Source organism: Lepisma saccharinum, chromosome 29, assembly GCF_977018435.1.
Source record: "Lepisma saccharinum chromosome 29, izLepSacc3.1, whole genome shotgun sequence".
Taxonomy (NCBI): Eukaryota; Metazoa; Arthropoda; class Insecta; order Zygentoma; family Lepismatidae; genus Lepisma; species Lepisma saccharinum.
Window position 1 is genome coordinate 27,817,832 of NC_139257.1, and position 19,907 is coordinate 27,837,738.

Here is a 19,907-nt window from a genome sequence, read left to right on the forward strand (position 1 = left end):
TCGTGGACCGGATTTAAATTGATCCGGAGAAAAGGTTCCTGGACCGGATTTAAATTGATCCGGAAAAAAAGGTTCGTGGACCGGATTTAAATTGATCCGGAGAAAAGGTTCGTGGACCGGATTTAAATTGATCCGGAAAAAGGTACCTGGACCGGATTTAAATTGGTCAGGAAAAAAGGTTCGTGGACCGGATTTAAATTGATCCGGAGAAAAGGTTCCTGGACCGGATTTAAATTGATCCGGAAAAAAAGGTTCGTGGACCGGATTTAAATTGTTCCGGAGAAAAGGTTCCTGGACCGGATTTAAATTGATCCGGAAAAAAAGGTTCGTGGACCGGATTTAAATTGATCCGGAGAAAAGGTTTTTGGACCGGATTTAAATTGATCCGGAAGAAGGTACCTGGACCGGATTTAAATTGGTCAGGAAAAAAGGTTCGTGGACCGGATTTAAATTGATCCGGAAAAAGGTACCTGGACCGGATTTAAATTGGTCAGGAAAAAAGGTTCGTGGACCGGATTTAAATTGATCCGGAGAAAAGGTTCCTGGACCGGATTTAAATTGATCCGGAAAAAAAGGTTCCTGGATCGGATTTAAATTGATCCGGAGAAAAGGTTCCTGGACCGGATTTAAATTGATCCGGAAAAAGGTACCTGGACCGGATTTAAATTGGTCAGGAAAAAATGTTCGTGGACCGGATTTAAATTGATCCGGAGAAAAGGTTCGTGGACCGGATTTAAATTGATCCGGAAAAAAAGGTTCGTGGACCGGATTTAAATTGATCCGGAGAAAAGGTTCGTGGACCGGATTTAAATTGATCCGGAAAAAGGTACCTGGACCGGATTTAAATTGGTCAGGAAAAAAGGTTCGTGGACTGGATTTAAATTGATCCGGAGAAAAGGTTCCTGGACCGGATTTAAATTGATCCGGAAAAAAAGGTTCGTGGACCGGATTTAAATTGATCCGGAGAAAAGGTTCCTGGACCGGATTTAAATTGATCCGGAAAAAGGTACCTGGACCGGATTTAAATTGATCAGGAAAAAGGTTCCTGGACCGGATTTAAATTGGTCAGGAAAAAGGTTCCTGGACCGGATTTAAATTGATCCGGAAAAAGGTACCTGGACCGGATTTAAATTGGTCAGGAAAAAAGGTTCGTGGACCGGATTTAAATTGATCCGGAGAAAAGGTTCCTGGACCGGATTTAAATTGATCCGGAAAAAAAGGTTCGTGGACCGGATTTAAATTGATCCGGAGAAAATGTTCCTAGACCGGATTTAAATTGATCCGGAAAAAAGTTCCTGGACCGGATTTAAATTGATCCGGAGAAAAGGTTCCTGGACCGGATTTAAATTGATCCGGAGAAAAGGTTCCTAGACCGGATTTAAATTGATCCGGAAAAAAGTTCCTGGACCGGATTTAAATTGATCCGGAGAAAATGTTCCTAGACCGGATTTAAATTGATCCGGAGAAAAGGTTCCTGGACCGGATTTAAATTGATCCGGAAAAAAAGGTTCGTGGACCGGATTTAAATTGATCCGGAGAAAATGTTCCTAGACCGGATTTAAATTGATCCGGAAAAAAGTTCCTGGACCGGATTTAAATTGATCCGGAGAAAAGGTTCCTGGACCGGATTTAAATTGATCCGGAAAAAAAGGTTCGTGGACCGGATTTAAATTGATCCGGAGAAAATGTTCCTAGACCGGATTTAAATTGATCCGGAGAAAATGTTCCTAGACCGGATTTAAATTGATCCGGAAAAAAGTTCCTGGACCGGATTTAAATTGATCCGGAGAAAAGGTTCCTGGACCGGATTTAAATTCATCCGGAAAAAAGGTTCCTGGACCGAATTGAAATACCTTACAGGTAAAAAGGTCCTTTACGGTCCAGAACCCATTCACCTGATCCGGAATTGAATATATTTAAAATTCCTGGACCCTTAACAACCCTCCCTGTATCTATTCTTTTTCTCTCCCTGCCAATGTATCTATCCCTCTTTCTACATCACTGTTAGCTTTTAATATAGCTTAACAGCGGCTGCCAAGAACGCCTTGAAACCCCGTCTACGAAAACTTCCAAAGGGTGGATAAGGATATTGAGTTTAAACTTCGTTAACCGAGGAAGATGAGACTTTAAGGACGGAGTTTTTGCGAGGAGTTTCCAGAGGCTGCTTGAAAATTGCCAAAGAACCATCCCCCCCCCTTTCCTTCCCTTAAAGAAGCGACGGAGGTCGAGACGGTCCCATAAAATTGTTTCCTACAATTTCCCTAAGGGAGACTTTCCCGTTGTATCTTAGGCTATTCCTAACACCGTTGGCTCTTGTCCAGGAAAAAATGACGCTACCTTAGAAGATCCTGGCTTCAAGTGGGCCCTTGTGATGGCGTCCTTAATTTAGGACAAGATAAGAGGCCTGGCAGAGAAAAAGAGCACAGTAGCTGGTACCAATACAGGCGTGCTGAAGACATGACGTCAAAGAGGCTACGAAGGATGTGGAGTGGAAATTATGGTTTTCCAATTTTCCAAAACCCCCTTGCCTCATCCCCCCAAGCCCATCCTTAAGCGACGCAAAACCTAGTTTGCTTAAGTCTTTGATTGGCTTCATTGGTGATTTTCCCAACTCTTCGGGTAACTGGAGAAAGGGGAGGGGGCGACGACATTTGGGGGGTTGGAGGGGGAGATTTTTTAATAGACCTTTCTGAAAGCAATTACCGCCCAAAGGGTTTGGAGTGAATAAGGGGAAGCTGGGGGAAAAGCTCCCAGGTTTTTCAGTGACGCTACCAAGTTTCGAACCGAAGTCAGGCAACTTTCGCTCTCGCAAACGCCCGAGGAATTTTCACGAAGTGTCAACCGGGTACGTTCTTCATGAATGACTGATTTCTGAGAGAAATTTATCTCATTACTTCAGCTCTTTCTCTGCATGTGTGTGTGTATTTGTATCGGGTTCCAAAACCGAGGGGGGGGGGCAAGGTGCCAAAACTGGGGGGGGGCAAAGACAGTATGTTTCCATTTGTAGATAAGGTTTAGCACTGTGCAGCGACAAAAGTGGCGCAAAGTGTGTGTGGGGGGGAACTGCCCCTCTGGCCCCCCAATCACCAACCTCTTATTAATTGCCACGACTACTACTACTACTACTAGAGTTGACAAGCAGTATCTTTGCGGGTGACCTTGGCTACTCCGCGCACTGTGTGAGAGAGATACGTTTATGCAGTTGCCACCTACTCGCCCTTTGGGTGGTCGACAGCAAGGACAGAACGCAAGGATAATGACGCGCAGCCGGTAGCTCCTCCCCCTTCCTACTGCGCAGCTGGGCTTGCGCAGGGTTCACCTACAAAGATACAGCTCGTCAACTCTACTAATAATAATAAATGCATATTAAAATAACACTGGTTAGATTTTGTTTATTTTACTTCGTTTTTCTGCCACCTTTGGTTAATCGCGAAGATGAGGATGAGCGATAATATGATGTAAGTGAGGAAGGGACTATCACAAAGAACACTCGTGCAAAGACCGGGATTTGATCTCGGAACCCTTGGCGGGTTACAGACGGAAAGAGAACCACACACAAACACAGTGATGGAGTGAAACAATGCCAGAATTATAGATATAATATGTCGATAAATAGAGGAGGGGGAGGGCGAAAGTTGAGAGACACACAAAAAGAAAATTACACAGAGTGAGAGATGGAGAGAGATGCGAGAGAGAACCAAAGGAAAATACAAATATTTTGCTATATACCAATAAACGGAGAGAGAGAAGAGAGAGAGAGAGAGAGAGATGGAGAGAGATGCGAGAGAGAACCGAAGGAAAATACAAATATTTTGCTATATACCAATAAACGGAGAGAGAGAGAGAGAGAGAGAGAGAGAGAGAGAGAGAGAGAGAGAGAGAGAGAGAGAGAGAGAGAGAGATACAGAGGGTGGAGATGGAGACTTATGCAAGGCAAGTTAGAGAATAACAGGAAATGTTCAGAAAAATTAAATGTTTAATCCTCACGTGAAGAAAATTGCAATCGTGTTCATGTTTAGTAAATATATTTTCTTGGTTCGAGCCCAAAAGCCTAACGTATACCTTTCTCAATTATCTGAAAATTAGAGGAGAAGGTCTAAATATGGGCGAAGGTTTAAATATGGGTTTTGGAGTTTTCAGCGCTCTCGGGTCCTGCAGCCTGGCAGAGGCTATTGGAACTGGTTATCTGGCAAGGACAAAGGTTGCGGCGCCAATTCGCAAGAGTAGTGGTGGTTAGTTTCGGCCTTGGACTCTGAAAACGTTTTGCAGGTATGTTTTAACACAGCGTTTTCTGAATTCTCGTCTGCTTTGTATAGGTTATGATATTAGCGGTACATAAAACAAATGTGGGCTTTATAATGCTATGATTTGTTTGTGAAATATGTACCACAGAGAGAGAAAATAAATTGAAGAAAAATAGCGTGATGGTCTAAATATGGGCTATGACATGAGGTCTAATGTTGAGATCACATTTTCAACAAATATTTGGATGATATTTCCGCGTGATTTTTTTAAAAAAAGATTATTCATAAATATGAATTTTATGATGTTTTAGCGATAAATGACTGTTTTTTTTTAAAAAAAAAATTAGCGATAAATGACTGTTTTTTTAAAAAAAAATTAATTGCTCTTTGTGATATTCCCACTAGTAACCCATATTTAGACCATAATTTTGAAATACATCATTTTACCATTTTTTGGAAATTTTTTAAGGCAGGTGCTTGATATATTAATTTCTTTCCTCCGAAAATGACAACATGGGCCCATATTTAGACCCTTTCCTCTACTAATTCCAGTAAATTCTAAGAAACTAAAAGAATAATACACATTCACGTCATCGACCCCGTGTCTAAGAAATTTCCATGAACTCACGATCTTAGATCTTTCATAGCGTTTTAGTAATCACTTGTGGAGACTTTTTCCATGGAAATGCTGCTCTTAGGATCTTACAAGCGAGGCATGTTCTCGGAGACAATCTCCTGCAGCCTTAGCGAACGCATTGTTAAATGCCGTGATGTAGATTAATCCCCTGCAGAACCAAAGCAATTTTCCGCAAAGTAATCCGTGACGCAAGAGATAATGGGAGAGGAATCAAGCACTTAGCGAAATGAGGCGGTGTTCATTAAACAGAGGCACCTGACGGTTTTCAAAGACGATAAAGAGGAAAGATGATAGATATCTATAGAAAAATATATTTGCATTTGAATTGTTATATTAGTCCAGTTTATGCACAGAAAGGCTAATCTGGATTGGACCTCAAGTTTAAAGTGGGATCCGAACAACTTTGCCATGTGTCTCCACCGGGTATCGAACCCGGGAACTTTTGATTACAAAGCGACGTCACCACTGCGTCATATTTAGCGGATGTGGTGGTAGGGTCCTGCACCTTATCGTTCTCGGCAATTTTGAACGTGACGTGATCAGTATCACGCTACGGCAGCCTTTAACATCCAGGTTTACCACCAGGTACCAATTTATTTGAGGCTGGGTGAACCCCAGAGCCGCTTTATCCAGGAACAGGGCTGGGAATCGAACCCGGGTCCACGTGGCAGTCAGACGCCCTTTACTAGAGCACCGCTATAACTGTAATAGTTTCCTTATAATATAGCTTTGTACAGATGGATATATTTTATAGCCACCTTGTATGATTACTACCTGCGCCACGGTGGCAGAAAATCAAACTACGATACACCACATAAAATATGAAAACTTGTCAGGCCGAATGCATATTTATTATTTATGACTCAGTCACATCAAAAATAAACTCATTCTCGTAATAGTACCATTAAATATGGTCCACTTCCTACCGCAAATACAATAATTGCAAACAAATATAGAACTATCGCAATGCAAACATACACCAAAACACTCCGTTGGTTTGCACGCATTGCAACTGTATTGGCTAAACGAATCATACAGCAGAAAGCACACGAGAGCATTTTCTGCGCCACGGTTGGACTTTACAGGCGACCTTTGACACATTATTTCATGGTGACATTAATAAACCACAAAGGCAAACGTAACACAAATGATAATAATTGCATTTCAAAAGCGCTGAAATTGTTTGAGAATATTCTATATTTGGATGAACCCAGGCATGCGAGGCATTTGTGAATGCGATTTTGGTGGTCAGGGTGAAATTACATTTTAATTAAATGAGCCAGGCCGGTAGCCCGCGTATGAATGTGCTGAATACTTAATCAGTTGCGAAGGGCGGGGGGGGGGGGGGGGGTTGGATTTCGCAATCATGCACTGAATTTAATTACGACATCCAATCATCTTGCTTCAAAGCGGATAAGCCACAGTCTTTGTCCTTCGCACAGACAGGCAAATAGACCTATTTGTAGAGCACGTGAGAATAACTAACTATGAGAGCAAATGAAGACAGAAAAACTATAACTAACTATGAGAGCAAATGAAGACAGAAAAACTAACTAATAGAGCAAATGAAGATAGCATAATTAACTATGAGAGAAAACTGTAAAGAAAACTTACTATGAGAGCAAACAGAGACAGAATAAATAATTATTAGAAGAAGTGGAGATAAATCAACTAAGTATTAGAAGAAGTGGAGATAGAATAACTAACTATTAGAGCAAGTGGATATAAATCAACTAAGTATTAGAAGAAGTGGAGATAGATCAACTAAGCATTAGAAGAAGTAGAGATAGAGTAACTAACTATTAGAGGAAGTGGAGATAAATCAACTAAGTATTAGAAGAAGTGGAGATAAAATAACTAACTATTAGAGCAAGTGGATATAAATCAACTAAGTATTAGAAGAAGTGGAGATAAAATAACTAACTATTAGAGCAAGCGGATATAAATCAACTAAGTATTAGAAGAAGTGGAGATAGATCAACTAAGTATTAGAAGAAGTGGAGATAGAATAACTAACTATTAGAGCAAGTGGATATAAATCAACTAAGTATTAGAAGAAGTGGAGATAAAATAACTAACTATTAGAGCAAGTGGATATAAATCAACTAAGTATTAGAAGAAGTGGAGATAAAATAACTAACTATTAGAGCAAGCGGATATAAATCAACTAAGTATTAGAAGAAGTGGAGATAGATCAACTAAGCATTAGAAGAAGTAGAGATAGAGTAACTAACTATTAGAGGAAGTGGAGATAAATCAACTAAGTATTAGAAGAAGTGGAGATAAAATAACTAACTATTAGAGCAAGTGGATATAAATCAACTAAGTATTAGAAGAAGTGGAGATAAAATAACTAACTATTAGAGCAAGTGGATATAAATCAACTAAGTATTAGAAGAAGTGGAGATAGATCAACTAAGCATTAGAAGAAGTAGAGATAGAGTAACTAACTATTAGAGGAAGTGGAGATAAATCAACTAAGTATTAGAAGAAGTGGAGATAAAATAACTAACTATTAGAGCAAGTGGATATAAATCAACTAAGTATTAGAAGAAGTGGAGATAAAATAACTAACTATTAGAGCAAGCGGATATAAATCAACTAAGTATTAGAAGAAGTGGAGATAGATCAACTAAGTATTAGAAGAAGTGGAGATAGAATAACTAACTATTAGAGCAAGTGGATATAAATCAACTAAGTATTAGAAGAAGTGGAGATAAAATAACTAACTATTAGAGCAAGTGGAGATAAATCAACTAAGTATTAGAAGAAGTGGAGATAGATCAACTAAGTATTAGAAGAAGTGGAGATAGAGTAACTAACTATTAGAGGAAGTGGAAATAAATCAACTAAGTATTAGAAGAAGTGGAGATAAATCAACTAAGTATTAGAAGAAGTGGAGATAGAATAACTAACTATTAGAGCAAGTGGATATAAATCAACTAAGTATTAGAAGAAGTGGAGATAAAATAACTAACTATTAGAGCAAGTGGAGATAAATCAACTACGTATTAGAAGAAGTGGAGATAGATCAACTAAGTATTAGAAGAAGTGGAGATAGAGTAACTAACTATTAGAGCAAGTGGATATAAATCAACTAAGTATTAGAAGAAGTGGAGATAAATCAACTAAGTATTAGAAGAAGTGGAGATAGAATAACTAACTATTAGAGCAAATTAAGATAAATCAACTAATTTTTTGAATTTGAATTTAAAATTTTGGGTGCGTCAGCACTTATGCTATTTTGCACCCTTCACATTAAGCCCCTATCACACGGAACTGGATTTCTAGTAGGAATGCTCTAGTTGACGCTGGACTGACTACCCATTTGCTAGTTTTCGCCTCACACGGTACTTGTTACACCGTACTTGTCGATAGTCTTTCGTTCCCATAATGGCGGCCGCGCGAGATGTAAACAACGTATCACTTCACACTTTTAAAATACGATAACTATTCAACCGAAAGGAATATCGCGTCATATTAAATAGTTTTGGGTAGAGAAGAATGGCGCTGATAAAATACATACTTTACAACGTTCACTATACACGTATGGAAGAATATTTTAGTTTTTCAATTGTAAACACCGTGCACTCGGTCACCATAGATGCCTTTCGTGCTGTATGCACTCGGAAACCACAGACAAAAAACGCTACTTTGCAAACTCACAGATTATCTTCACATGGCGAAACTTTGCTCTGATTGGCTGTTCCACAGAATCTAGTCGAAGAATTAGTAGCAATTAGAACATGTCCTATTCCTCCAAACGAGTCAAGCAGTCAGCCAGGCAGCCATGATTGCTACCTAAAAAGTTAGTTCAGCGCCAATCTACTAGAAATCCAGTTCCGTGTGATAGGGGCTTTAGACGGGGGCCAGCCCCTTATCATTACAAATAACAACTCTAACGTTGCATAACTAAAAATCTTAAAATATTCTGACTTCTGTTAAAAGCTGAGGCTGTAAAGGGCACTCAGAACACATAAGGACAAAAGCAGGACAACACAAAAAATTATACTGGCCATAGTGCCAGTCGCCAGAGCCTCGTTAGTCTTCAGTCCAGGGTGTACTATGTGGAAGTGAGGTTGACGTTTGGGCGCCTTACACCCCGATAAATCAACTAAATATTAGAAGAAGTGGAGATAGAATAACTATTAGAGCAAGTGGAGATAAATCAACTAAGTATTAGAAGAAGTGGAGATAAATCAACTAAATATTAGAAGAAGTGGAGATAGAATAACTAACTATGACAGCAAATGGATATATAACATTACTTTTGATGCCAAATTCCTCTCGCTAAACTTCAAGACTTTCTTTAAATTCTCACAAATTTACACAATAAGGGTTTACTATTGTTTTTCTTCAACAGTGAATCAAACTAGGTTTGTGATTCGTAGATCAGAATCAGAACTGTAATTGAACATAATTGCGATTGTGATTTTAAAAGTGCGTTTGGCAACATTTTTGTTAAGTCCTGTTATGCTCTGATAAACTAAGCGGGACCGGACCGAGAATTCAATTTGGGCTCAGAATCGCTGTGCAATGTGCTTCGACCGAAAATTGAACCAGAAACCCCTTTCTTACAAGATTACAGCGTTATCATTATGCCACTAAAGTGGCTCTAAATTTGCAGTCTTGTGCACATCGTGGGGTGAGACTATATACATCCTTATCCTGTTCCTTCAAAGATGGGCAATGCCTGGGTGGATAATTTCATAAATAACCGATTTTGTAACTACGCACTGATTATTAATTGTGATCGTGTTTACTGACGTCACAGTGCTGGACTCATAAATATGAAACACAATTAGCAAGCAGAATAAATATGGACTCATAAATATGAAACACAATTAGCAAGCAACGGCAGAGTAGCGATCCTATGAAATCCTATAATTACAGAGCATGCGCAATCTCTCAAATGGAAACCATTTTCTCAAAGAGAACACCATTACATCTACCAACATCGTGTTCGACTATGGCGCTGTAATTTCGCACCAGAACTGCTACACAGGGGATTATTGGGTTTATAAACAATCCGTTCCGACAAAGAGAAGCAATATTTCCAGCGCAGTGGCGTGCTCTATCGGCCAGAAACATCAAATGATTGCGACAGCGTTATATGAAACGGCAGGGATTATCACAGATATGCACTCTCTCTTTTGTTACGAACTTTTTCATCTCCACTGCATTAAAACAGTTTTCCCTGGAAGGTTCGTCGTGTTGGGAAGTACATATTCAAAGAGGATGATTTCTGGATAGACTGTTCGAACCCTTTGTTTATGCAGGCATTATCGTGCACTGAGGAAATATTCCGGAGTGAACCAGACAGTTCATTAAATTGGTGCAAAAATGACAGTAAAATCTGTAATTAACATATTTTAACGTTATATTTAAAATTTTAATTAACGTTAAGTTTAAGGACTTTTGCACAGAAATGCTTCTTAAAATATCAATGTGTGAAAAAATAGAATATGGTTAATTCTAACATTGAAATAAAATTATTCACAATTGAGTTTAAAAATAAATGTTTCCTCTAGTGATGAAATATGAGAAAATATACTTTCTGGTGTCTGGATGGCTGTCAAAGATTTGTGTTTAACACACCTTGTGGTATTTATTGTTATTACGTGATTCAAATGTTTTCAGTATACACTTCATTGTCCATACAATTTTATTATATTTTTAGCACGAAATTTTTGCCCAATATACATTTAAAAGGGTGCGTCAGCTATTGGGGCATCTGCCACCCTGCCTCCCCCTTGGCATCGCCTCTTGCATCATACCGTGACCAAACATAGTAGTCGCATGGCTTCAAATATTTTTTTTGCAATAGGTGGCAGCATCAACACAAATAATCTAGAATTTCCTGAAAACTTTTATTGTGACTTCAAAAGTTCACAAATTTACACTACAAAAGTGCAATAGAAAAACTAACTTTAAAAATAAGTTACAATAAAGAATATGATATTTGCTGACTGTTTCTTGAGAATAAATCATCTGGCTCCTGTTGTATTTTATGCTAATCAATCTATTATAGAGCGTAACCTCACAGAATAGCCACGAATCGTCCTTCAGTAGGTAAGGATTCTCGTTAAGATTTGCATATTCATTTACTCACCTAGATTATAAACTTCGGATGAGTTCCCGCAGGACTCCTTCACTTCCCTGTTACTCCAGCCCATGGGATAGAGGGCAGCACCTCCCGATACCAACAATGCTGAAATGAAACAGCAAAATTTTCATAAATATAATTGGTTGTTCACAGTCGATTAATGTACTATTATGGTATACAATTTGGCTTGCAATGTATGTGTACATGTTTAAAACATATATGAAATTTAAACAACAAATAAGATAATTAAGATATTTAAGATGTGAAAATGCATAGGTTGGATAGTTTCACGAACTAACCGATTCTGTAGCTTTTACTCAGGAACTCTTAACTTTAATCCTCCATTCTCCGAAACGATTGAGTTAAAGGCTCCTGGTAAAACAAAGGAACTCTGTTTATGAAAACATCAAGCCTAACTAGTACCTATTTTTAGGGGAGCAGGTAAGGACATTCGACACTAGCGCCACTGCTTCGAGGCCAGAGCTACAAATATGATGGCAGATGAGTATAGACTTTCCCGTAGCTTAAGGGCGTGCGATACAGTCTTCACGGGACTCTTCCCAAGCTCTTCCGTCCGTGGCAGTGTGCCAAATTAGCTCTCTTGGAGCCAGATCTGGCTCTTTCGTGCACTCGTTCGGCTGTGAACTGGGGCGCCCACCACCGTGCCCAACTATGATGCCATCACTGCTTCCGGCCCACATAGACCAACTTTTGTCATAATTATCCATTTTGCACGTGACGTGATATTGTTATATTAACTGCGTCGCCCCACTCACTATTCTTTATAGCGCCGTGTTTGACGTGAAATTGACATAATATTGTTATCAGGGAATTCTTTATTTTCCATTTCATACTACCATCGGTGGATTATTGAGATGGGCGATGCCGCCGGATCTACTGTTGAAAACTAAGAATAAATTGACACCAATTTAGAGTTAACGATAATTGCAGTACCCCCACCCCATGACAACTAACATTACCACTTTATCCAGCCTTTGTAAATATAGCTCCTTGAAAGTCAGTTTTAACTCCATTTAAGGTGAAATTTAGTTCTTTTATGCACATCAGGTTTGGCAACACTGCCAGGAGACAAGGGGAAAAGCATTGATCAAATGGGAGTATGATTTGATTCGTTCTCTTTGGAATATAAAACTTCCGATGGAATAGACGGGAAGTTTGAAGATGCATCTCACCAGTGAAAAAGTCGAAACTTCCATTTGATTAGCCGTAACTTGATCTTGAAGTTGATTCCCCATAAGGAATACATGGGATACCGAAAATTCTTATTCATCATATTTTTCAAACATCGTGTCCAGTTTAATAATCAACATAAAAAACGCTTCCACTTGCAACATGGAGAGAAATTCATACTCTTGGATACACCCAGGGTTTTTTCTTAGTACCAGTGCCCATTCCGGCGATATTGAAATAAATGCACAACTGGTGCGTAACTGCATCTCCCCCCCCCTTAACATTCCACACTAGCGTCACTCTTTCAAACCCAGAGCTACAAATATAATGGCAGATGAGTACATACAAACTTCCCCGTGGCTTAACATTCGACACTAGCGCCACTACTTCAGGGCCAAAGCTACAAATATCATGGCAGATGAGTACATACAGGCTTTCCCGTGGCTTAACATTCGACACTAGCGCCACTACTTCAGGGCCAAAGCTACAAATATGATGGCGGATCAGTAATCTCAGCACCATCTCTATTACAAATCAACAGCACGTTGCGCTTTCTATCCATAAATATACACGTTCTGCAGACAAAATAACCTATTTCGCTCTGACAATCAATCTCCCACAATTAATAGAAATTTGACATCGAAATTACGCAGGATGGAAAAAGTGCTGATTTGCTCCAATCTTCCCACTCTCTATCCACTGCGTCAGAAATATTTCACTGCTTCATCCAATTAAAATCAACCGCTTTCGAGCAGCGCCTCGTTGGTTGAATAAATCGATTATATCGTTATCGAAGCTGTCGGTTCTTAAAATAAATGAACGACTAAGCGACTGACAGCGATACAAATCAGTGAGTTTTATGCAGAGACGTTCACTTAAAAAAACTGAACGTCATCATTTTTTTCTGATAAACTGAAAAGGGCCTCTATCGGTTTTCCGCATTGATTTGTAAGCAGGGCTTGGCATCGACCAGATTGATTTCCGTTTAATAACTTTTATTATAGCAGTAATGTCCTTCTTTCTTTGGTGGTAGATATGACGTAACGGTTGGAGCGATGGAACTCTTATTACTGCCGGCAAATTAATAGTAGAGATATTTTTCATGTTAAAAGTTAAATAGACAAGCGATTACAACAAGTATTGCAATGGGAATGATTGAGGCATCCCAGTACGATTTCCCTAGGGAGGGAGTATTGAGCTAGCGTAAAGGGGTTGAAGGGTAAAACACCCTTCAATCAGTCCGCTCGCTCTTTAACAAGTTCAGCAATTCAATAAGTTTCCTGGTAGCGTCGTCGCCTTGTAATCAAAGGGTCCCGGGTTCGATACCCGGTGGAGGCACATAGTGGTTCGGATCCCACTTTAAACTGTAGGTCCAGTCCCGATTAGCCTTACTGTGCATAAAGTGGACTTAAAACACCATTCCTAAAATACATTTTATATGCTACATATCTAGGTTAGGGTAGGGTATGCCTCTTTTTCATCAGTCGGGTACATATTTGACCACCCTCTGCTTGACGTTTCTTTCTTTTTGTATGGAAACTTTAAGGAATGAGGACTATGCCCCCCCCCAGTGTTCGCCACTGAGTATATGCGACTCTCATCTAGAACATCGACGCACATCCCAAGGTGTTGGAGCCCGTGAACAATACTTTCATTACTCAGACATTAACTGGCTAATGACAAAACAAGAAGACAAACAAATTTCAGTTTTTGTGATTTTGTCATAATAAACAAATTTGTATAAATAGAATTGAATGTACAGTGTTATTTATAAATCAGCGGTGATATTTGAGAAAATCTGACTGGCTACACTGAGAGAAATCTCTAACTAGACTTTTTGGCGCCAAGAAGTGCTATTTTGTGTGCAAGGGAAGCAGAAAATGGTGTCGGTGAGAACAAAATAGTATTTGTACATCAACAAATCAGAACAAACATCTAAAACTATGAATATTTATCTCACAACTTCATTTTAAACCTTATTCTTTTCATATTGCACGGAAACAAACTTCGAGATCGCACCAGGTATAGAAGATTCAAGAGTTAAAATTGGGCAACTTATCACTGGATGCAAATTCGACCCTCTTTACTTCAAACTGTTCATTTGGAGACGTAAAATTGCTCGTTTAACCTTCCCAATTGCCCAACAAATCACGAGTGCCCACTGAAACAGCCCATACGGGCACAAATGCCAAATGCTCAAGGAACTAGGATCAGGACATTCCTGGGCAGTCACGGGAAGAAGAACATCTACTTCTCAAAAGAAAGAGCCAAATTAGCGTCATGCCTCACGAGGGAGGCGAAAAAGCTTCTTCCAGTTGCAATCCCTTCGCTGGCAACAGACGTATATCCTTTGGAATCCCTTTGAAGAATGATTGGGATTTTCTTCTGATCTGTGGGGTCAAGGATGGTGTATTCGGCTCCGTAACCTATTTTTAGGTCTCTCAAGTCCTCAGTGAAGGAAATCGTGGAAAACTTCTGCAGTGTGTTTTAAGAAATGACTAAAATGCATCTCTAGACAGTAGCAGAATATCGTCCATTGAGAATGCAAATGCTCTATCTCCAAATTGTAAAAAAATCGAGATATTTTGACTGTGGCATATTCAGGATGCCGTTTCATCTCTGTTTTCGCCTGATGCCTACATACAACCAATATTGATATATTGAGTGTGCTTCTGGTCCATGTACAGAATTTGGAAGCAGCGACGAGAATGCAAACTCCCAACAGCGAATGAAACCTTACGACAATTTCCTCAACCAACCACAAGCGCCAACAGATTACGAGATAAAGCACTTGCATTCTAACCTCAGTCCCTTATGGGAGCTGCTTAGCTATAGTAGTTATCTTTGGTTCTTACTTTCAATGTTACCAGACAAAAATTTTGAATAATATTCGTGTCAAACTAGTTAATTGATTTCACAAAATACAAATTACTTTGCTACCAAATGACAAATTCATAATGAAATTGTGAAATAGGTTTCGACATTCAAGATAGTTATTTCAAACTTCCATGGCAAGGCCAACAATCGCCCACAATTAGATTCACATTTCATGTGTAAGGACGGGTTCCATAATCAATGGCCTAGCTTCAATATTAACGGAGAATTAATTTTCAATTTCCAGAATGCAGTGTTATATCTGGGAGATAGAACATTGGCACTCACAAATCAAAACTAGTATTGGATACAGTTGTTCTATCTGAAATTTCAATAATTATAATTACAGCATAAATACCTAGCCAAAAAACGACTATTTAGAGAGAGGATTCAATATATCAGCCTTCGCAACGATACAAACTTTCAGCGCAATGGCAGCCAAGCTTAAATAAATATACCATGTCAAACTTGAAAGGACTCTTCTGAAAAAATGAAAAATTGGACATAGAACATTTACATTCTCAGTGCCCGATGCACTGAAATTAATGTCTTCTGACTTGGGATATGAACATTATCGGAAAGGTAATGCTACCCCGTGCCATGAAGGCACATAATTTTGATCTCAGTCTCCCACTTACTTAGTACTTAAAAACATTTTTTGAAACATAGTTTCCCTTTCCCTATTATTTAGTATTATTCTACAATTATTTTACCTTATTCTTATCTTATATATCTATAGTGACTATGTATGTTACATATACACTAAATATTTTGTTATTACATATTTCCATTCAATATTAGAATGTTATTAGGGTCAAATGCCCATATTTCGGATACTTAATTTCAAATTAGATTTTCAGTACCTAAATGTAAACAAAATAAGCCATAAATGTGTTGATAAACATTGAACATATATTTATTAATGTTTCTGAAAGTTATATTAACATATATAAGAAATACTTGGTATATTTTATGAAACAAAGAATTGTATGCATATTTTTAGTCTGACAAAAAGGTTGCCTAATGTCGGATAGGGTATTTCCTAATGTCGGATGAGTAGGGAGACAAATTTATGGTAAATAAAAACTGAGGAGAGCGGTAAATATAATGTTAGATCAGCGGTATATACCAGTGGTGAAAAAAAAATTGGCACACACTTTTTCATTATGAGAGGAAACAACATACAAAAGAGCTATAAATTGATAAAGTAGTTCATTTTTATATACTCTACACATACACAAGTAATTAGCTGTCCAACCAAAAAGAAAACATCAACACAAAATCACTTCATTTCTAAATTGAATCTCTCAAGTGATTTATTCATTGTATGTATTTAAAGGATATCCTTGCTGTCCAACAAATTAAATAATCACTACTGCACATACACAAACACATGTTGAAAATCACATGATGATAAACAAAATTCATTCATCACTGAACACAAATGACACCATTGTTTCCCTTGATGTGCGGGAACAGACTAATCTTATCACTGCTACAGCTAGCAAGTTCAATGAAACTGGAAGTTGAGTAGACATTCGGGGGAAGAAAGAAATGCAGCTTCACAGGGAACGAACTTTTCTAACCCGAGATCATGTGCATGCGAAATCCCAATTTGTAGCGTCTTCCTGATGTGATCGAAGCTAAAACGTTCTTCAGCTGCAAGTGTTAGGAAACTTTAGGCAAAAGTTTCGTTACAAATCGACAGTTTGCGCGCACAACCTCGATTGTTGGTTTTAGCGTGTTTTCTACTTAATTTGATGATATTTCACGGTTATTTCGCGAAAAAGCGTTCATTTCGTGGAAAAGCACACATTTCGCATTACTTCGCGAATAAAACTCATGCATATTTCATCATTGGGGGTATAGTTACGTGCAGAATGTTCAAAATTGCATATTTTTTTCACATTTCGCGATTTCGCGGATCGCGAAAATTCAATGTCCCTACTAATGAGTATTTGGAAAGGGTGCACAATTTCGGATAGTCGAAATAAGGCACCCGTGTAGCATCCGAAATTAGGAAACCCAGTCGCATGTTTAATATGGCGATTCTCTGCGTTCCCCCTCTGAAATAATGTGACTGAAACTACGTAATAATGTTTGCTGAATCAAGATTATATAACATTTAGGCAGAAGTGAGTAAATACTAATCTTCTAGTTGTAGGCCTTAAGTTTGGATGGTGAAATATTACATCAAAACTCCGGAAAAGTCAGAAATATCAGCCACACACACTAAAGAAACGTTGCTCAAGGTCACGCACAAGGGTGAAACTGGGGGGACGAAGTAGCGTGTTAGTTGGCACTATCTGCACTTCGGCGCTGCTGTTCTAAGGTGGAAATTTCTTGGTATCCGAAATTAGGAACCTATCCGAAATATGGGCACTTGACCCTACATCCAACCCAAATACTGTGTTTTGGTTGACAGTGTTTATGTGTCAGGGTTATGTTCTGGGTAAATAATAAATGGCGTATGTGTTTTTGAATGGAGGTATGTTCCATTCCTATAGTTGTATATACTTACTATGTATATACGTGGTCTGTTAGGAAAGTAATGAGACTGGCAACACTGTGCATGAACCGGCAATACTGCTGCCCCCACCTTTACATGGCACGTAGGTGAACGCTTGCCATTGACTCAGTACAAGTTTCAACTTGCTACAGTTGCTACACGATTGTTGAGAGCGTCTGACGTGAAGTTGTGTTTGTGAGGTGCGTTGCAAAAATGGACTGGCAAAAGTTTGAACAACGTTGTGCCATCATATTTTGTGTTAAGCTTGGCGAATCCGCTACTGTGACTTATTAAAAGTTACAAAGGGCTTATGGAGAACATACACTATCTAGGGCACAAGTGTTCAGATGGCACAAGTCCTTTTTAGAAGGCCGAGAACAACTGGAAGACGAACCTCGTGCGGGAAGACCTTCAACCTCAAAAACGGATGACAATGTGGAAAGGGTGAGGTCAGATCGTTGATTGACGGTGAGAATGATCAGTAGTGAGATAAGTTTGAACGTGTGTACCGAATGAAGTCCTTGCAAGACTCAGGAAAAGGGTTGCACGTGTGCGACCAGGCATTGCACGCACTTGGATGTTGCACCACGACAATGCAGCATGTCACACGACAGTCTACATCAATGTGTAAAATGTATTCCAGCAGAAGCCTTCCAGCAGTGCTACGAACAATGGAAACAACGCCTCCATCGATGTGTAGCTGCCCAAGGGAACTATTCTGAAGGGGATAACCTTGATTTGTAAAAATAATAAAATTCATCGTTTACAGAAAATCAGTCTCATTACTTTCCTAACAGACCACGTAAATATGTTTGTGTGTGGTGTGACTTTATGTATCTACATTACTTGTTTATTGTTATATGTTCATTATTTGAATAGAAAAGTGTATATAGCAGTGTAAGCTATCCTGTAATTGGAGATATTTTCTCTGTTGGAAGCAAATAAATAAATAAGGGGATGTGGAGGTAAGGCCCCTGCGATCTCTGCCAAATATGATCTAATTTAATAGAATGATTGAAGCGAAAAAAAATACCTCATTCCTTTTGTTCCAAAGATATGCAATTGAATATTGTTACATTCAGTTTATTTATTACTTGCTACTGACGGAGCCATAGAAAGCTAGGATGAGGCAGAGGCGAATATTATTATTCTGGAGGGGCAGTTGTATTTATAATATAATACACCTAAACGCCATACAAACGTGGCATAGTTGGACTAAAATAACATTGGTAAAAATTTGGTATTCCCCGGACGCCTATAACTTCTTAGTTTCGTCAATTTTTGACATTCGTACTGACCTATCTGCTTCGCGGAACATTCTTTAAGGTGTATTTAAGTTGTTTCTTATCAAAGTAATTGCAATTTTTCACATTACGAGTACTTCTTTCTCGTAGTCTTTTTGTTTGCCTGAGACACAATATGGCGCGTACACCTTCCTACATAATCGCGCGTCGTGCTTGTGTTTTGTCGATTTTCATTCGTGATGCAGTGTTTCAACCTTCGGAACCCAAGAAATACCAGTGAAAAAAGCTCATGTAATCTATCTTTTTTTTTTTTAAGTTTTTCTCATTGTTTTACGAAGAAAATTGTAATGATTCGTGGGGCTATCCGTCCCGGAATCGGTGGGAAATTTAAACTAACAAATTCTTTTCGTTTGAAATTTAGTCCAAATTTCCCACCGATTCCGGGCTTCGCCCTTGGGGTAATTGACCTACCGCCCCCTACCACTACCGCGGCCCCACCTCCGCTCCGCTCCGGCTACCCGTCTTTCTCTATAGAGTCCATGGACGTCCGCAGGATTTTTTCCAGGGAGGGGCAAGGAAGGTATTTTTTTTCCAGGGGGGGCAAACGAAGGCAAATTTTCCCCAAAAATAGTGTTGTTCCCTAAAAACAATGCTTAAATTTGAATTTATGGTGTTCATGCAATAAATAACACATATTATTGTGGCTAAAATGAAATTATATGTATGAAATACATATTTTTTGGTTGACTTTCATTTTCCAGGGGGGGGGGGGCACGGACCCCCTTGCCCCCCCTTCCGGACGCCCATGATAGAGTCCCTGCTAAAGGCATGTTAGAAATTGGCCGGAGTCTCCTGCCCCCAAATGAGCCCCAAACTTGTAAATTTGAAGAAATCCGTTTCCTGTTCAAGTCTACACGGAACTCTTTTAAACCGTAACTTTCCACGTCCCTGCACTCTCTTTGAACATGCATATACCCACAGCCCATTCATTCTAACGAGTAGCTTACATTCACTGCCACATTTTGGACATTCCTTTCCTTTCTTCACGATCCCATGTTCAATTAAAAAATCTACTGGATGTTCCACACCCGGTACAAATTTC

General features: G+C 39.0%; 1 protein-coding gene across 1 annotated transcript in view; it reads right to left on the bottom strand.

The window, feature by feature from the left end:
• The window catches only part of LOC145981349 (LHFPL tetraspan subfamily member 6 protein-like), a 257,027-nt gene that overhangs the window by 15,377 nt on the left and 221,743 nt on the right, over positions 1-19,907 (bottom strand). The window contains exon 4 of the mRNA XM_083114580.1: positions 10,994-11,092. Within this exon, the coding sequence (XP_082970706.1) occupies positions 10,994-11,092 (99 nt within the window). The remainder of the gene's footprint in view (positions 1-10,993; positions 11,093-19,907) is intronic.